At 38.7% G+C, this 17,910-nt stretch overlaps 6 protein-coding genes across 6 annotated transcripts; 3 read left to right on the top strand and 3 right to left on the bottom strand.

Annotated features, from left to right (window-relative positions):
• Nucleotides 1–61: 61 nt before the first annotated feature.
• On the bottom strand, nucleotides 62–584 carry Tom7 (Translocase of outer membrane 7). Its single transcript, XM_018012173.2, has 2 exons — nucleotides 450–584; nucleotides 62–349 (listed from the first exon to the last, which is right to left on the bottom strand). Exons 1-2 carry the CDS (start codon nucleotides 547–549, stop codon nucleotides 285–287), a joined length of 165 nt encoding a protein of 54 aa, XP_017867662.1. The 5' UTR covers nucleotides 550–584; the 3' UTR covers nucleotides 62–284.
• Nucleotides 585–1,253: 669 nt separating this feature from the next.
• LOC149268399 (uncharacterized) lies at nucleotides 1,254–4,374 on the top strand. The gene is made up of 4 exons (XM_089472092.1): nucleotides 1,254–1,321; nucleotides 1,469–1,541; nucleotides 1,621–2,778; nucleotides 4,235–4,374. The coding sequence occupies exon 3, from the start codon at nucleotides 1,701–1,703 to the stop codon at nucleotides 2,622–2,624; it is 924 nt and encodes a 307-aa protein (XP_089328218.1). The 5' UTR covers nucleotides 1,254–1,321; nucleotides 1,469–1,541; nucleotides 1,621–1,700; the 3' UTR covers nucleotides 2,625–2,778; nucleotides 4,235–4,374.
• LOC108616749 (uncharacterized) lies at nucleotides 1,254–5,294 on the top strand. The gene is made up of 3 exons (XM_018012170.2): nucleotides 1,254–1,321; nucleotides 1,469–1,541; nucleotides 4,235–5,294. Exons 2-3 carry the CDS (start codon nucleotides 1,491–1,493, stop codon nucleotides 4,424–4,426), a joined length of 243 nt encoding a protein of 80 aa, XP_017867659.1. The 5' UTR covers nucleotides 1,254–1,321; nucleotides 1,469–1,490; the 3' UTR covers nucleotides 4,427–5,294.
• Nucleotides 5,283–6,503, bottom strand: LOC108614859 (uncharacterized). Its single transcript, XM_089472096.1, has one exon. It carries the CDS (start codon nucleotides 6,501–6,503, stop codon nucleotides 6,045–6,047), a length of 459 nt encoding a protein of 152 aa, XP_089328222.1. The 3' UTR covers nucleotides 5,283–6,044.
• A 261-nt stretch (nucleotides 6,504–6,764) lies between these two features.
• On the top strand, nucleotides 6,765–10,278 carry LOC108616747 (dymeclin). The gene is made up of 6 exons (XM_018012163.2): nucleotides 6,765–6,901; nucleotides 7,112–7,523; nucleotides 7,584–8,757; nucleotides 8,823–9,320; nucleotides 9,391–9,513; nucleotides 9,573–10,278. The coding sequence occupies exons 2-6, from the start codon at nucleotides 7,381–7,383 to the stop codon at nucleotides 9,720–9,722; spliced, it is 2,088 nt and encodes a 695-aa protein (XP_017867652.1). The 5' UTR covers nucleotides 6,765–6,901; nucleotides 7,112–7,380; the 3' UTR covers nucleotides 9,723–10,278.
• A 4,792-nt stretch (nucleotides 10,279–15,070) lies between these two features.
• LOC108616751 (kunitz-type serine protease inhibitor bitisilin-1) lies at nucleotides 15,071–15,988 on the bottom strand. Its single transcript, XM_018012172.2, has one exon. The coding sequence runs from the start codon at nucleotides 15,805–15,807 to the stop codon at nucleotides 15,454–15,456; it is 354 nt and encodes a 117-aa protein (XP_017867661.1). The 5' UTR covers nucleotides 15,808–15,988; the 3' UTR covers nucleotides 15,071–15,453.
• Nucleotides 15,989–17,910: the final 1,922 nt, after the last annotated feature.

Genomic DNA, 17,910 nt, shown 5'->3' with positions numbered 1-17,910 from the left:
AACATAGCGTTGCCATCTGCAGCACAACCAGTGTCACCACAAATAACGAAAAATTAACATATTTTGATCTGATTAAATTTATTTAAATATGCACATACATATGTGTGAATAAATATATATATTTATATATAGCATTTGTTAAAAGTGTTTAACAGAAATTTATTTCCTCCTGCGTTTCTTACAGGTCCTATAACTGTTGAACTGCCAATTAATTAACGAAAACATGTTGTCAATTTAACGATGAGAACACTGCCGTTGTCATTGCAAACGATTGATGAAAATATTTATTGCCACAAAAGGCTTAGGAGGGATAAAGGTGGCATTCCAGGCTCCGCACCCTTCGAAAATCCTTTATATGCACAATATAGAAAAGAAAACATTGTTGTCAGTACGATAAAATCAATAAACATGCTGCCGCCGCTGGTGCACGTGCTCTCAGCACTATTTACCTAAATACAGGACCATTGGGACAAATCCCCAGTGGAATGTGGTTTGAATGATATCGACAACGACTCCAAGACGCTCCTTAGCTCCATCGGAAAGAACCATCTTGATTTGTAATTGTTGAACAATGCAAGACTTGAAGAACACACACACGCTCGTATTATGAAATGGATTTGCAACGAGTTACCGACTGTAAAAAAATAAGACAGTGTTGGTAAAGTTCTGAATTTTCTTCATAATTTTGATGTGATATAAGTGCCGCTTACAACGCAATTGGATAAGTGAAATACTGAGAACGAAACATAGATTTTAAATAATTTATATAATCTGTTTTTCCTACGTGCGAAGACTACTCTAATCTGAGAAAACTGTAGAAATGAAATTAAATCATAGGGCTGCCATATCGCATAAGGATTCGATACAAAATGTAAACAAAGTTACCGGGCTACCTGATCTTGAAATGAAAACGCGTGTGCAGCAGGTTCTTGTTAGCGATGGTAGCGTGATAAATAATATTATCGTGTTGACAAATATATTGCAATACGTTTAAATTAAATAAATTTGTGTTATTTATATTTCAAATAATTCTAGAAAAATCGTTTTTTAGGATGTTTGGGAGAACAATGTGTCAAGTCGTGCCGACTCGTGCTTACTCGTGCATAAGTTTTTAACTCACATGGGCACGAGCCCAGCCCTAGTTCTTTTCATTAGCAGCCCTGTCAGATGGTGTGGCGTGCTCGCTAGAGAATTTTGTTTGCTTTTTATTTATTAATACAATTAAATAATAAACGCAACGCAGAACGCTCGGAACTGCATAATAGAGGAGACGTCGAAAAAAGCAGCGCGCCTTCACTGAACTCACACACACACACATCATGTAAGCGATTAGCAAGTGTCGACAACTTTCACACTGACATTTTCCAACACAATGAAGCAGGGAAATAAAAAAAAAAGAGTGAAAAATCAATTTTGTATTATGTAAGCAGGCCTCTGCTCAAAACTGAAATTTTTATTTATGTTGCAGATAATAATTGATTGTACGGACCATGAAAACAACTAGTATCGGATTATATGCATTTCGTTTAACCTTCGGACAGGTGAGCATACGCAAAATAGCGAATTAATGTGAACGCAAAGTATTGGCAAGTGCAAACAAAAATATATGCAAATTCTTAGGGAAATGACGCGTAAATAAAATTTCCCAAAACACGGTCTCTAAAGTCCCATACACACATACACGCACACGTACATGCACTATGGAGAGACTGCAACCGGGTGATGCATGTGTGGAATGCTCCAGCAGAGGCGTAAACCACAAGTTGCGCTATTTTTATATAAATCTTAATGAGCAGTTGCTCAAGTGCGAATCGCGTCGCTGCCTTTGGCCGCATACCGATGCCGTTTCCTCCTCTTCCTCTTCCGATGATGAGCAGGAGACCATCCGGTCACCGAAGCACTCGCTAAATTTGGATGACGATGAATTTATTAAGCAGCTGCTGGAAAATCTGACCCCAAGTACAGAGATAGCCGAGGCTTCGACGAAGGCAAATAATTCCAAGTGCGACTCCAGCTTAACACCAAATGTCCCATCGAGCAGCAATGCTATTATGGATCTTTTGGAAGAATCTCATCCGCCTGCAACAACAACTGCCCCAGTAATATCTATGCCGAATATATTTGGTGAATTTGAGCAGCAACCTGAGCAAACTGCATTTAATCTCGAGCCTGTGAATGCTCCTCCATTCCAATTGAGTACCAAGGCTGGAAATTTTGCCACTTCCATTTCGCAGGAGTTGCCCACACCCAAGATCCCACTGGAAAAGGAGTTGCCCACACCTATGATCCCACTCGAAAAGGAGTTGCCAACACCTATGATCCCACTCGAAAAGGAGTTGCCCAAGGCGAGTACCTTTCAGACACCGCCTAGAAAAGCATCCACACTGCCGCGCTCAGAGTTGCATTCGAAGCCAATGCCACCGACCGCACCCACAACAAATGCATCATCAAGTACAGCCGCTAGCCAGTTCCTGAATGCCCTAAAAGCGCAACCAGTGCAAGGTGCACGGACTAAACGCACCAGACAACTCCCCCGCCCCGAAAGTTCAAGCGGTGGAGGCAGCCCCCGATTCAGCACTCAAGATATCAAGCAGACGCTGGAACGCATCAGCAAGCAAAAGTAGGGCAAAGCTTAAAGTGAACCGGAACCGGAACTGGAGCAGGAAGCGAATATCTATGCAAATGGACAGCAGAAGGAAGCGAATAACATAAACAAACCAAAATGATTTTTGGAAATATTCGCAAACTGAATTTACAATAATATGAGAGAGTGTGTGTGTGAGTGTATGCAAACAATTCCCATTTATATATAAACATTCAAGACTATTGACGGTCACCGTTTTATTTATGCTCGGCACGCGTCCACCGCATGTTGAGCAATGGTCGCCAAATCGGGCGATAGCGCCGCGAGAAATTACAGATTAAGAAAGAAGCAGAGAAAGGAGGCAAGCGGGTCAGAGCAAGTGCGCCACGAGATGCAATTCGATGCGAAGCGCAGCCGCTAACAGATGAATGAAATGAACAGTGGTACAAAGGCTATTGAATGAGTAAAACTTTAAATAATCGGATAAGCAAAAATCTGAGATAATTTAAAGAAATGTGATAATAATAAATAAATAAATCAAATAATAATAAAATTTCCCATAAAAAAGGAAACATGAACAAATATAAAAAAACTACAATAAAAATAGTTTTTAAATACTAAAAGTATGTTTTAAATTAAAAATAAAAATATCGAAACAAAATATATATTTTTCAAATATATATATAAAAAAAAACGAAAAAAAACAAACAAGAAAAAATGTTTCCTTATATAAAATATAATTTCAATTAAAAAAAAAAAAATAAATATTTAAATTCGTCCAATTATAAATGAAAAAATCGAAATATTTTTAATAACTTTAAAAATGGATTATATTTTGAAAAATTAAAAAAAAATTTTGAATATAAAAAAAAAAAATAAGAAATATATTTTAAAATATATCTGAAAAATATAATATGAAAAAACATTAAGAACAAGCAAATAAATTTCAGTATTATTACAAATAGAAAATTTTATATCTCCTGGCATTTGTCCTAAAAAAAAACTCATCAATTTAGCTAACTAATCTAAACCAATTTTAAATTCAACTCCTATTCATTCAGCCTTTGACCACTGTGCCGCTTGCTGACGTCACCTGCCACGAGTCTCCAGCTTTTTGCGTCTTTGAAACTAACATTGAGAATGCAAACACCCAACTAATTGTTACAATAGCAACAGCCATAAAGCGACAATTACATCAGAGACGTTGCTGGGGGCTGTTCTATACGTATAAATATACATAAATTATACAGATAACTGTACACGTAGAATAAGTCGGGCAGGTGTTACAAGTTCAACCACATTGCGATTACACGATAATTCGTTAATCAGTTCAATGAACGTGGGAATTCGCCAGTGCCGTGGATTTTTTTTTTTGGGGCATTTGAACTTGTCTGGCACGCCCACCCAGACAACGCCTCTTTCTGTTGCCAACTGCAATTGAAATACAAAAATGCTGCGTAGTAGAAACCGTCAACGGAATTCTTTCTCTTTGGGCATTTGGCCAATTTGGCTAACGTTTGACGTATCTAAATATAGCGAAGCCAAGCAAACAAAATAAAACTGATAAGCTATGCACATACCTGTTTATCGTACCGGTTTCAAGTTGGATTTCCTCTAATTTGTGATTACGTTTTATCTATCTCGTTTCAGGCACCGCCGCTCTCCGCACAGGCCTCGACGCATAGCAGCCATGCGTTCACCACCAGCTCGTCGGCGCCCAATCGTGTGGTGACCCGATCAGCCACGATGTTGGCCCTGTTTGGCATTGCGCTGTCCTCGTTCAGCCTGAAGCAGTTGTTGGCCAAGAAGCACAACAAGTCCAATGCTATGCGCAAACTCTAAGCCCAGAAATGGAGCCAACTGCTGCAAGCGAACGTTAATTTTGGATGCGAGCCAGAGTCGGAGTTGGAGTCCTTCAGCCATGTTCAGCAAATCATCATCCAGAAAACCATGCTAAGTTCTCATGCTTATCCATAGTGTATATTTCTTAAGTTTAAGTCATCAGCCATAAACACATTCACGTTCACACACACGCACACACATTCACACAGCGACATGGCTAATCTGCTCGAGTGTTTAGTTAAAAAGAGCAGAAGCAAACATTTTGTGTGTTAAAAACTAGGCAGTTATATATATGTGCATCCATATACATGTATATGTACAAATGATATATTTTGAAATGCAGCGATTAGTATATGTATATATTTTCTTGTTCGCACACACACACACACCACACACAGACAGACAGAGAGAAGCGTACACACTCACTGAGAGACAAAAATTTAATAAAATTTGTGATAGTTAATTGTCTACTAATAATGATGATCATAATGATCACGATGTTGATGCTTGTGAGTGTTGCAGTTCAATAGCTGAGCCCGTCTCATCATCGACAGTCATTTTAACTGTTTATTTTTTGATTACCTATAGTCTGTATAAAAGTATGTGTTAACAAGTCGCAATATGAACCTATATTTATATATATATATATATACATAATCTTTTAGTTATGCATTATCTAAATTGTAACAACTATGAAAACGACTAAGTGAAAAAAGATAACGGAAACAAAGAGAAACAAAATAACAATTGATGCGGCGGGAAATTCAATTGCCAAATTATATGGGCTGCTGGAGCGCGGCGCAGTATACAACTATTATTTTAGCTTTAGTTCAATTTAATATTTCAAATAAATGCATTATTATCAAAATTCAATGTTTTTATTATTTCCAAACAATTATATCATATAACAGCAATATTCTCTCATTTGTCCTATAATATTACGAAGTTTCATATTTTCATCATGTTTTATCAACATTTCTCTAAAGATATAGCTAATCTCATCTACTTCCCATGCTATATAGTATATAGTAAAGTCCACTAACTGTTCCTTATATTTAACAAATTTCTTATCAGCTTAGCTAAGCTAATATGCGTTCTACAATATGATCTATAATATAATCCATGTTATTGCATTATCTTACAAAATTTGCATTTACATATCATCAGGTTTGAAATGTCGTACTTTGATTGCTCAGCATTTGCAGTAAGAATTCTCTTATAAATATTGCCAAGCGATAATGCTTCCTGTTCTATATACTATATAAAGCTATCATTGGTCACAAATTCCCAATATAATCAATCACTGGGAATTTAACAAGTTCCCAATATAATCAACAATTTCCCTAGAATTATGGCTAATCTAAACTATCAGAAAATTTTCTTAAATCCGTTACATTCCTAATTTATAATGTATACTTGTCTATGTATATTATATTATTATTATTACATCATAGGCAATAAATTGCAATACTCAACAAAAATTCTCTTATAATAGCTATACTTATATGAAACTAATTTATATTGATTTTGCAGCCTAGGTGTTAAATAATTAAAGCTCTTCGATGTTGTAAACACAGTCTAAAAAGTAGTTAATATAACTATGATCTACATGCGTTATTTATATAGCTTCTAGTAACCTGCAACGCTCCTGCTCCTGCTGCTGCTTTGTGACCTGTTGCGCTTCGTCCTGTTCGCCTTCAATTTGAAACCGATTGCTGCAGCTCTCTGAATCATCGTCGACTTCCTGGCAGCGCTTTGTTGCCTCCCCCAGCTGCAACTTTCTCTCAGATGGCAGTGGATAGGCTCTCTTGAGCAGCATATTGTAGACACTTGGACTGGTGACATACAGCCCACAGAAGTCGCGCAGATCCCGCTGCTGCCACACCACACGTTTGCCGCTTTGCAACTTCTGTAGCTGCACCTTCGAGAAGATTCTGCTTAGGTTAGCGTACAATTCGTTGTACCTTTCATTGCGATTGGTCAGCTGCTTCTGCAGCCTCTCAATTGTTGTCGCATCCTTCGCAGCGGCAAGCTGTGAGATATGCATCTGCATCGACCACCACTGGACCACTTCCATTATCCATCGCCCGCCTCATTCAGCTTCAGCTGTTCGCCTTGCTCTGCTTGCTGCTTATCGTATTCCGTTATGAGTGCATTAACAATTTGTTTATGTTGCGCCACATTCTTCGCTTTCCAGGCTGTCGTTCGTCCTGGCTTCCAGACAAATCATTTCCCGCTTGACATTTATTTTATTTGTACGCCGTCAGAATTTTATCCATTTCTCACAGAGGCTTGCATCCTTTGGAAATGAAAAGTAACGGGTTTTCCTCTTTAGAATCGCACAATGTTCAGTCATTGAATCGCACAAACATCAGTCAGCGAAATGAAGTTTTCAAAAAATTTGAAAATGAACTCAAACTGAGCAAAATATACGTCACGCAGAAGGAAAAGTGTTGTGCAACGTCAAATGCCAAAGTGAGTACCGTGTGCAACTAGTTCGGTTTTTGTGATAATGAACCACCGCTACTTGTTGATAAATATATTTTATTTTGTATGCAAGAGACTATAACATGGATTAGGTAAAATTAAATTTAATATTATGAGTCTTTATTTTCCTTCCAAATGATTAAGATTTTAATTCAATAAATTTCGCTTAACGTTTATTTCAAATTGCTCCGGAACCAGCCAGCACTTGCTACGCGCAGTGTTGCAAAGCACGCGATTTCTAGCACATCAAAAACATATGAGAAAAAAAAAACACATACAAATAAATGGGTGACGTGCCTCAGTGCCAACACGCAGAATTGTTGTTATTTGTAAAATTGTAAAAACGGCTCTTAGCCCCGGCGTGTGGCAACAAATGTGCTAAACAATAACTAGCTAACAGGAGAGCAGCAGCAGCAGCAGTAGCAATCGCAGCAGCGGCAGCAGCAGCAGCAGCAACAACCAAAAAGATGGGCATAAACGTCAGCAGAAATGCCGACTTGGCCGCAAATGAATGGCTTCAGCGATTTGTGGGACGGCAGCATATAGCGCACGACGATGAGGCCTTCTGGAACGGACTGCTCAATTATAATATCGTAATACCAGAGAACAGGTGAGCGGATCAACACGTCAGCGACTTCAATTTATGATGCTCAATTTTGTTGCCTTGCAGCCAGGATCAATTGAGCCTGGACTCGCGCCTGGAGACGCTATGTCAATCGTTTATAGGCAATAATCTGAAGACGGGCAACTTCGGCTCGCTGATCACCGTCTTCTTGGAGAAGGCCACCGAGCTGCTCTCCCTCTCCGACCAGGAGAGCAACATGCATGTGTGGCAGACGTTCAATGCGCTCTTCATCATCCGCACTCTGATCAAGTACATCAATGAGACGGGCTCGGAGTTTCAGCTGTTGCAGCACTTTGAGGCACTGCCAAATGCTGAGTTGGTTAAGGCGGCCGAGGAGCAACAGCAACAGCAGCAGCAGCAGGTGGCCAGCATTGCCATCGAGGCCACGGAACAGGCGCCGCTCGCAGCTGTCATTGTGGATGGTGCGAAGTTCGAGACGTTTATCGATGCGCTGGTCAATCTGATCGTGGTCATACCCGTCAAGGAGTTCACCTACCATTTGCACCTGGAGGCGGTCAATACGTTGATCACGCTGCTCGCCGTCCATCTGTTTGCCCAGCCCACAGATAAATCCATTGTCTTTCGCACCATCTACAAGTGCCAGCATGCGAATGTCCTGATGTCGGCGTTGCTGCATTTTGTGGCACGAATGATCGAGGTGCCGCACACCATGTTTGGCTCCACGTCGGCGGGCTCATTCGTCCTTGGCATCGCCGAGTCGCTGCTCTCCATCTTCACGTTTCGCAAGCAACAGGATGTCCTCAAGACGAGCAATGCCACCGGCGAGGAGCTGTCGCAGCAATTTCGCACGCATTATCCGCTGGCCAATCAGAGTCTCCTGCTCATATTGATATTGACGAATCATTGCACGGCGCAGGATAATGCCTATCGCACGAGCCTCTTTGGCTGTGCGGACTCCAAGGACTCCCCAAAACAGGGCACCGTATCCTTTCAAATTGACTTCTCGGCCGTCTATGAGACCCTGTGCCGCATTGTGACCATTGACCAGGCGACGTTGTTGCTCTATTTGCTGCTGCATCGCAACGAACGCTTCTATCGCTTCGTCATGCAACAGCAGGATCTGGAACTATTGGTCATACCCATACTGCAAACGCTATACAATGCGCCCGACAGCAACTCACACCACATCTACATGTCGCTCATCGTGCTGCTCATTCTCAGCGAGGACGAGAGCTTCAACAAGAATGTGCACACAATTGTAAGTGTCTCTGAGATCATCTCTCTCTATCCACGGCTCTCACTAATCCCCCCTCTGCTCTGTAGATGCTGAAGAACATCAGTTGGTATACGGAGCGCACGATATCGGAAATATCGTTGGGCGGTATTCTCATCCTGATCGTCATCCGGACCATTCAGTACAATATGCTGAAGATGCGGGACAAGTATTTGCACACCAATTGCCTGGCTGCTCTGGCCAACATGTCGGGACATTTTCGTGCTCTGCATCCGTATGTGGCGCAGCGTTTGGTATCGCTGTTCGAGACGCTCGCTCGCAAGCATTCGCGCCTGGATGCCCAGCTCAAGGAGCCGGCGGATAGTGCGGTCTTTGTGAATGTATCGACAACGCCCGAGGACATGATGCAGGATTTGAGTGTGCTGGAGGAGGTGTTGCGCATGGTGCTGGAAATCTTAAACTCCTGCCTTACTAATCAGCTGGTCTACTGTCCCAACTTGGTCTATACGCTGCTCTACAAGCGCAGCGTCTTTGAGGGCTTCCGCAGTCATCATGCGTTCCAGGATGTCATACAGAACATCGATATGGTATATGTCCAATATAGTTATATTAGTATAGAATTGTATTCTATATTATTGATGCCTTTGCCTCTTCTAGGTCGTTGGCTTCTTTTCATCACGTTTGCAGCGCGTGCAGGAGCAGCGCGGCGAGCTGGGCGTCAATGAGGTGCTTGAGGTCATATCGAAAGGCGCTAGCCAATGGTCCAGCGATCGCCTGAGGGTAGGTTCAATTCAATCTATACCCAGCTCTATATTATATGTGTATATATTCACTTTTAGAAATTCCCGGACCTTAAATTTAAATATGTTGAGGAGGATGCGCCCGAGGAGTTCTTCATTCCATATGTCTGGACGTTGGTCTGCAAATACGGCTGCGTTCACTTTAGCTCCGAGAGCATTAAGAGCGTCACCACGGATATAGCCTGCTAATATTAACCACATAACCCCTTCTCTGCCCTCTGAACACTTTTAGCTGCCCTACAATATTAACAGTGTTTCGCTTTAATTTGCTTAGCTCAAGCACAATTTCTTTGCTTCCTTAGACTTTTGATCCTACTATATATATAAATATTTATATGGAAAATGGAGTATATTTGCCTGATCCATTTAGAATTGAAGCCAAACAAATTATAACGAAACGTTGACGTTGAACTAAACACTGATTAAAATCAAGAACCTAATGTTAAATTCTAGAACTAGGCAGCAGAGTAAAAATTTCAAGTTGATTAAGATGAAAATGTATGAGAGAATATAAAACATATTTTTTGCTACTGCTAAGAATCATAGTTGAAAAGTTAAGCTCCGAATGCCTATCAATCGATTCTTCTAATAATCAAAGATATAAACAGAACTATAAAAACAAAAGTATATATAAAAATATATATAAATACATATATATATATTTACATTGTGTATGTTAGTTATAATAAATATATGTATTTAGCAATTGGTAAAAAACGATAAATTAAACACTTACTAAAGTTGATGAGTTGCACGAGCTTTAAGATAAGTTTTTATTGACCCTTTCTAGATGATAAATTCCCGACGTTTCAAAATGAATTCCCCTGCTGGGTTTTTTTATCACGGCAAAAGTACGTTGGAGGCTTATCTAATTATGTACTTTATGACTACTTAAGTAGACAGGAAATTACTTCCAATAATGTCTATATCCATTTACGCTTTTCATTATGCCTATTTGCATTATCAGCTGTAACGACATGAGCAATAGTAATGCATTCGTCATGTTTATTTTCATGTACCTTTTTCTTACATTGCAACTGCTGCGTAAATACTCTATTAAGTTGCTAATGAAGTCAAATGTAGTATTTAAAATATAGATATAAAAACACAGGCATTTGCAAATTTAAGTAAAAATTTAACTCAATACAACGCTGCACAAAATATTCCCCTTTGACAATAATTTCCCCCTCTCACAAGCAGCTCATTCAACGGCCGTTATCAGCAATCGAAACTAGGGTATTTTTATAAGGTACTTTTGCTGGCTGCGCATAAAGTTCGTTGACTTTGCATCGCTTTAACCTGGACACAAACCCGCATCGGAGGCGGGGCGCATTGTATTCCGTTGACTTTAGCTGTATTTGTTTATTTTTAATTTTATTTGCAATTTTTTTGTATGCGCTACGTGCCTTTAATAAATAAATTTCAACAGCAACAACATAAAAAGAAAAGCAAAAAAAAAAAAAAACAACATTAAACACTATTTATTTGCCATTCATGCAAGGCGGAAAATTTGTTATTGTGCATTTTCATAGGCTGGCGGCGCGCTTAGTGCATTTTAATGAATTTTTTGCTAAATTTTTCAAATTTCCTTGCGTGCCGCAATTGTTAGTTGTTTATTAGTTGCTTTTATGCAGGTTAAAACAGTTTATTGACTTCGCCCGCATTCGCCGACGCATTGAGTTTAGTTTGAGCCAATTTTAATGGGCAATTCTTGCCTCATCAGAAGTTTCTAGAAGCTTAGCAAAGTTCGCAACCCAAAAACAAAAATTGCGAAAATCGTTGCGCCTGCGCAACCAACAAAAAAATCAACGAAAAACGAAATGGAAACAAACAAAACAAAACAAAAATCCGTTTATTGAGTCTGAGTTGAGCTTGATTGAATACGAGCTGGCGCGACTGAACTGAACTGAGTATTAAACGTGAGCACGCCAAATATGTTTTACTCCAACAGAGGTATGCCCCCTCGTCACGCCCCTCGCTCCATCACTCATTCCCGCTTTGCTTTTTGGCGGCACTAAATTACAAATTATTGTGCAAAATCCGCAGCATTGTGAATTAATAAAACCAACAACAATATTATGACATAAATATTGGCAAAACAAATACAAGAAAACAAGAGCATAATAGCTGCAAGAGTGTGAGTGTTGATGTGTTCGAAAATGAATGCGAATATGCCTGTGGGTGTGTGTTAGCATAATGAATATGCATAGGCTCGCATTTTGAGCAGTTTAGACTTTCTTCTTAAGCATAATAATGGGAAATTGACTTTGGATTTAAGAGAAGAGATTATTTTTATGTTTTATTAATGAGAAAATTCACTTTGGGCATAAGATATATGTATAGGGTAGAGCAGAATAGAAAGGGATATTCATAGTATATATAGAGTTACTCTTTTTAAATATGCCAGCCCTGTGTCATAGTTATGGCTGCTCAAGTACGCTACCTACGTCATTTTTGGCCTTTTTATGCGCACTTAAGTGGGAATTTTATGTGGCACACTCAACAATTGGGATTTTTATGCGTAAGCTAGTGGGAATTTTATCAAGCAAATAGTTATCCTGTTGAATGATTTCTACATTGACAGCTTTACAAAAATTATAACTAATCTTTGTATACTTAGGGAATGTATACATATACGTATGCGCAGACTAGTAGTAACATTAGTTAGCAAAGAGCTAATAGCTATTTAAACCTGTTATACAACGCATATTAGCAGCCCTCTAAATTGACAGTATATTGAAATATTTTCTAAATTGATAACGAATGTCAAATAACATTTTTGTATATTTAGCATACATTCTTGTAGATTTAATTTGATATTCATTATCCGCGATTTGCGGAAATTTAAATTTCCGCGCTATAGAATTTGCTAGATCGTTTGATTTAAGCTCTACGCTAGGAACATATTAAACTGGGTTCTCTTCAATATTGTTATATGAGAATGTCTTCAGTAAATGTTGGAAATTTATAAGTAAATATAAAATATAAAATTACCTATAATTTGGACTAATTGGCCTGATCAGTTTTGAAGTGGGCAGCATTTTAGTCAGACTTTACAATTTATAGAGCTTAATGGAGCTGTTATATGGCAAATCTGAGATTTAACATTCAATTAACCTGTCTCAACCTATTCGATTCATTCAAAGAAAGGCGCAGCACTCACAAAAGAGAGCTAAATATAGTTTTTATAGCTTGGCTTCCTATCTTGACTTGCTTTTAGCTGTTACTAGCTCTGCGGCAGTCATCAACGGGTCAATGATCCAGCAGTTGTAAAAAAACTATAAATATCAACATTAATACATATAATGATACATTGATATATATGTATATATGTATATATACATATATATATAGATATATGTGACAGTAAGGCCCGCAGCCAGGTCTTACAAATCGCGGCTCTCGTTGTTGCCCTCGCTTTCGGATTCGCTTCAAAGACTGTGGCTACGTTGACATGGATTAATTAGGTTTATTGGCAATCGATTTAACATAAATTCGCACCTTTCAATTGTTTATTGTTTGTTCACCTGCCCACGGCTTACTCTATTATGATGTCTCCACTCTCTGGCGTTTCTACGTAGTGGTTTGCCTAGACCCAACTAGACATCCATTGATTTGATCCAGTCATCATCGTCGTGATCATTATTTTCATCATCAGTAGCATGACCTTTGCATATACTGATCTGGTTTGTTTACTCTCATTTGTTGTTTGTTTGTTTGTTAAATACTCTTGTTTGGAGTATGTTAATTTCATTGCGAATTGTGGAATGCATATAAAGATGACGTCATTGACCTTAGACTGTATACATGTTTATATTAGAGACCTGACTTCATAGATATATGCTTAAATTAGTAATCTGTCTTCATAGCCAAGTCTTGAAAGCCAACTCTGTTTGTCTATCCGTTTTCCATACAAACAGATCTCTGAATAATTAAAACTTTTGTGTTGAAACTTTGCACTGGCTGTGCCTAATATTGGATAGGCTGAAGTTTTAGAGTTTCGACCAATATATCTTATATCTATATATAATTCATATAGCTGCAGATAGTTTTTAGGCAGTTATATTTATGTCTTTAATATTTTCCTTATCTGACTCTAATTGAGAAAAATTATATCATAAAAGTATGTTTTTTATATATGTTAGTCTGCGCAATCCCACTATCTCTTAGGGTATCTAATCTTCTACATGTCATTTCTGCTCATTTATTATTATTGTTTATTTATCTTCATTTTTCTTGTTTTTTGGTTCAACAACAATATTCGCATGAATGGGTCGCGTTATGAGAAATTACTCGAAGCCAGCTCAGTTGGGCCACTTCCAAGTGAAATCTATGAAAGTTGCAATGCGAATTTATATCTACAGAGATAGCCTTAGGCTAAGCTAGAAATGAATCAATGACAATTGTTTGGCATTTGCCTTTGTTAATTATCTTTGGCTTACAAAGAGCTTATCAAAAATCATTTCGAATAGAATTGATTGTAAAATCCCTAAGTAAACAAGTTTGAAGGGAAATCATATACTTGATGTCTAACACGTAAACTGAGAACGTATCTAGTTTAAGCCATTTACTCGGCCTCAATTGCTTAATCTCTGTCTGCATTCAATTTTTGTACTCGAAACTTCTGTTGCTGGAAAATTCTGCAAAAAATTAAGCAATCTCTGCTTGATCTGTTAATTTATGGATTTTTTACAAATAATTGTTGTAGTTGCTTTAAGATTATGGGATTTACTTTTAATAGAAATATAGGTCTATAGCAAATATAACAGATTTAAAGCATATTTAATCAATATTATAATAGTAATATAAAGGAGTTCACATATCAGTCATATAACATACATATTACACATAAAAAAGATTAAATACAGTTTTATGGTGAGATCTTATGTCAGCAACAAAATCTATGTATATTTAGCACTTTAAAGGGATTGCAAATGCCTTTAACGATAATACATCAGATCAGATGGAATGGATTGATTGAATTATATGTATAACACATTTGAAGACTTTATATATTATCAACAAATGTATAACAGATCATTACCTGCATACATTATGATACAGACGAAAGAAAGCAATTATAACAGATGAATGATTTGTAGAGCACTTTTAGAAAGCTCTATACATACATATAAGACAATAATACAGGTGAAAAATAGCGATATATGTGAACGATTTGTATAACACAAGAAATGTATACATAAGCCCTTGAATGTATAACAAATCGATATCTGCATATAACACATTACTACATGTCAAAGCTGGCAATTATAACAGATGAGTATATTCGACTGATCATGCTATCAACGAATGTAGAACAGTTCATGAACATGCCTATAACTCACTAATACAGATAAAATTTACAAAGTATAACAAATGATAGATCTGTATAGCACAATGCAAAGCTGCATATTTTATCTAGAAATGCAACCGAGTCCCAATGCAGATCATAGCCAGTAAATATAACAGTTAAAGATCAGCTTTATCTCAGATAGAAGAAAGATATCAAAAAAAAAAAAGAAATGACAGTTGAAATCTAAGGTTTGGTTTTATTCTTTATTTCATCATGAATATTTATCACAATATCTTAAGAGCTAGAGCAAAGTGTTGAACACTCGCTGTGGTTTACAATTAATTTTGGCTTAAAACTGAAATTTCGAAATGATGAATGAAGTGACTTACAATACAAACATATTTTAAAGCAACAAAAAAAAAGTTGAAGAAAATGTATAAATATAAAAGAGAAATATTGAAGGAAAGTTGCTTAATGGGATGTTTATGTGTGTGCGTGTGTATTAAATTAAATGCTGCCTTTGATTCGAGAACGAAAAGCAAAGGGAAGCGCCTTTGGCAACGCCTGCCAACCGGATACTGAAATACCGATCAGCCGTACTTCTTCACTTGCTCCTCCAGTCTCGGTCTACATGCCCTCACAGGTGGCCATGCAGGTCTTGTAGCTGGGGAAGTTGTTCTCGTTGCCATCGCAGCCACCGAACTTGAACTCCACACACTTCTTCTGCTCCGGATCGTAGCGCCAGCGTGGTATCAGAGCACGGCAAACACCCTTGCGAGCGGGCATCATGCAGAACTGTTCCGGATGCGTATTGCGGCCCGTATTGGCGACATCGTCCAACGAGATGGCATCAAAGAAATCGCTAACATCATCGTACAGATCCATGGGCCGTGCCTGGCAGCAGGCAGCGAATACCAGCAGGAGCAGGAGCAGCGACAGAGCTCCTCCGGCGAACTTCATTTGAGTTGAGGTACGATGCATTCTGCTTGGACTTGCAACACTTTTGCACTTTGCACACGCGTAGATGGATAGCTTGATGGATGTCTTTATATAGTCGTTGTAGTGGCACTCTGAGCACTTGTTGTGCAGCTTTCGTTCACTTGTTGTTGGGGCTCTTCACTTGATGACTTGCGGCTTGCGACTGATTGCATTAAGCGCGCCGCATTTGGTTTTATACCGGGAACGTGACGTGACTCGTGGCTCGCAGACGTAGACGCAGACGCAGACGCCGACGCAGACGGTGACGCTCGATCAGCAGTAATCGAGTTGCTTTTCGCATAAATTCGCATAGCGCGGCTTATGCTCTTTTAGCCAAGCTCTTAAAAGTTGGTCATACGAGTGACTGGTGTTGCCACATCAACGGAAATTCGGTCGAATAAAACGATTACAAATATTTATGTGAACTTTATTTTTTATTGGTTTGATTTTTTTTATCATTAAAAATTCAAATTATTGAAACCACAAGGAAAAATTTGTAAGCTAAAAAAAAATAATTTTTTTTCCTATATGTTATTTTTTAGAATTTATTTTATTACATAACTATTCAACTTTAGGCAATAAAAATATGTATTTATTTTATAAATGTAATATATATTTTTTAAATTTATAAATAATATTTTGGCAATTCTATTATATTTAAGATAATTTATTTGTGCATTTTTATAATATAAATATAAAAAATGTATAAATAATTTATATAAATAATTAATAATGATAAATCATCTTCACTTAAGACATAAAATTAATAAAATTCTTAGACAGAACTTTACTGACACCCGTAGTAAATAATCATGACTCTACCCAGAGTTTTTTCCCAACAGTCCCCTAGATAAGTCGGAACCACTTGCCGTGCTCAAAATATTACTTGGATAATAAAATAAACAATTTTAGTGCTTGTTGACTCATTTGAGAATTGTCTGTCTGTCTGGGAGACGTGAGATGAAGATGGTCGAGCATGGCTGGATGGCAGATGAGAAGATGGAAGATGCAAGCTGTAGCTGGATAGCTGGCAAATGCGAGCAGCAGAAAGCAACAGTCAGCGCCCAGTGGCATTAATTTGTGCAATTGCCTCAGCTGCTCAACGCGCACGCGAGCGTCAAGGTAACGCATAAAGGTAGAACTCGATGAGGATGAGGATGAAGTGAAGTGAGGTGCGAAGCTGCGGAGGTGAGCTGAGGCGAGGCGGTGTGACCAGGTAGAAGAGTGCTGCTGCCGTGTTGCGTCTGTGTTTGCTTTTGTGGCCATGATAAAAATTGCATGAGCTTGCACTTGGCATTTTATGCCGGTTGCAACTTGGCCCGACGTTCACCGTTTGCCTCAGACGTTCCCCAGTTGCAGTCAAATTTTCATTTTTCCGCTCACGTATTTCGATTAAATTCTCATTTTGGTCATAATTTTGCCGTTTTTACGTTTGCCCTGCCATTAAATTGCAACTTTTCCAACACTGCCAGCCAGCCAACCAGCCTCTCTTCATCTCTTTTTCACTCACTCTTCTACTCCTTTCCAGTCAGCTCTGACTCTTTAGCACTTGCTGGCTTGGGCGTTCTTTATGTGCGTATTGAAATCATCAAGTTAGACAAAGTACATTTGGTAAATTAAAAGTTTCGCCTGCCTGTTAGCTTGGCTAAGATGTGGCTGACTAGGCATGGGCCTGTGGGCGTGTATTATATCCGTTCGATTGTTGCGCTTGTTGTTGTTGCTCCTGCACACATAAATCAATTTGGTTTGCGCGACATTTCTTGCTGGTTAGTTGGCAAGTTTTATGATTGCCGCATAAATCCGTTAACAAAGCCCAAAGCACCTGATACCCACCTGTGGTGCAGCAGTAGCAGCAGCAATGAGTGGTGAGTAGTGAGGGATGCAGGCGGGGCGGGACTGTTGCCTGCTCGTGTTTGGACTAATTTTCCTTCAGCACGCACACATTGGCACGTCACATTGGTAAATTCCCCATGAGTATTGAACAGTTAGTTGGCAGGCACTGATACGGGGCCAAGAAAGGCAGCTGGAACTGGGAGGGGAGCTGGCGGTACTGGAAAAGCAGCTGTAGCTATAGCAGTCACTGCGAAAGCTTAGCAATAAAGTTTT

This window comes from Drosophila arizonae, chromosome 5, assembly GCF_054131065.1.
Source record: "Drosophila arizonae isolate 15081-1271.41 chromosome 5, UAZ_ARI_1.0, whole genome shotgun sequence".
Taxonomy (NCBI): Eukaryota; Metazoa; Arthropoda; class Insecta; order Diptera; family Drosophilidae; genus Drosophila; species Drosophila arizonae.
The sequence above is the reverse complement of the archived record's forward strand: the minus strand, read 5'-3'. Positions and strand labels throughout refer to the sequence as shown.

Bases quoted from the DNA above. Each gene is read 5' to 3' on its own strand.
- Tom7 (XM_018012173.2), bottom strand. From the start codon at position 549: ATGGTTCTTTCCGATGGAGCTAAGGAGCGTCTTGGAGTCGTTGTCGAT. The intron at 350-449 runs GTAAATAGTGCT...GTGCATATAAAG, and splicing joins CCCAATGGTCCTGTATTTAG to GATTTTCGAAGGGTGCGGAG.
- LOC108616749 (XM_018012170.2), top strand. From the start codon at position 1,491: ATGAAAACAACTAGTATCGGATTATATGCATTTCGTTTAACCTTCGGA. The intron at 1,542-4,234 runs GTGAGCATACGC...ATCTCGTTTCAG, and splicing joins TTCGTTTAACCTTCGGACAG to GCACCGCCGCTCTCCGCACA.
- LOC149268399 (XM_089472092.1), top strand. From the start codon at position 1,701: ATGGAGAGACTGCAACCGGGTGATGCATGTGTGGAATGCTCCAGCAGA.
- LOC108614859 (XM_089472096.1), bottom strand. From the start codon at position 6,503: ATGGAAGTGGTCCAGTGGTGGTCGATGCAGATGCATATCTCACAGCTT.
- LOC108616747 (XM_018012163.2), top strand. From the start codon at position 7,381: ATGGGCATAAACGTCAGCAGAAATGCCGACTTGGCCGCAAATGAATGG. The intron at 8,758-8,822 runs GTAAGTGTCTCT...TCTGCTCTGTAG, and splicing joins ACAAGAATGTGCACACAATT to ATGCTGAAGAACATCAGTTG. The intron at 9,321-9,390 runs GTATATGTCCAA...TGCCTCTTCTAG, and splicing joins TCATACAGAACATCGATATG to GTCGTTGGCTTCTTTTCATC.
- LOC108616751 (XM_018012172.2), bottom strand. From the start codon at position 15,807: ATGCATCGTACCTCAACTCAAATGAAGTTCGCCGGAGGAGCTCTGTCG.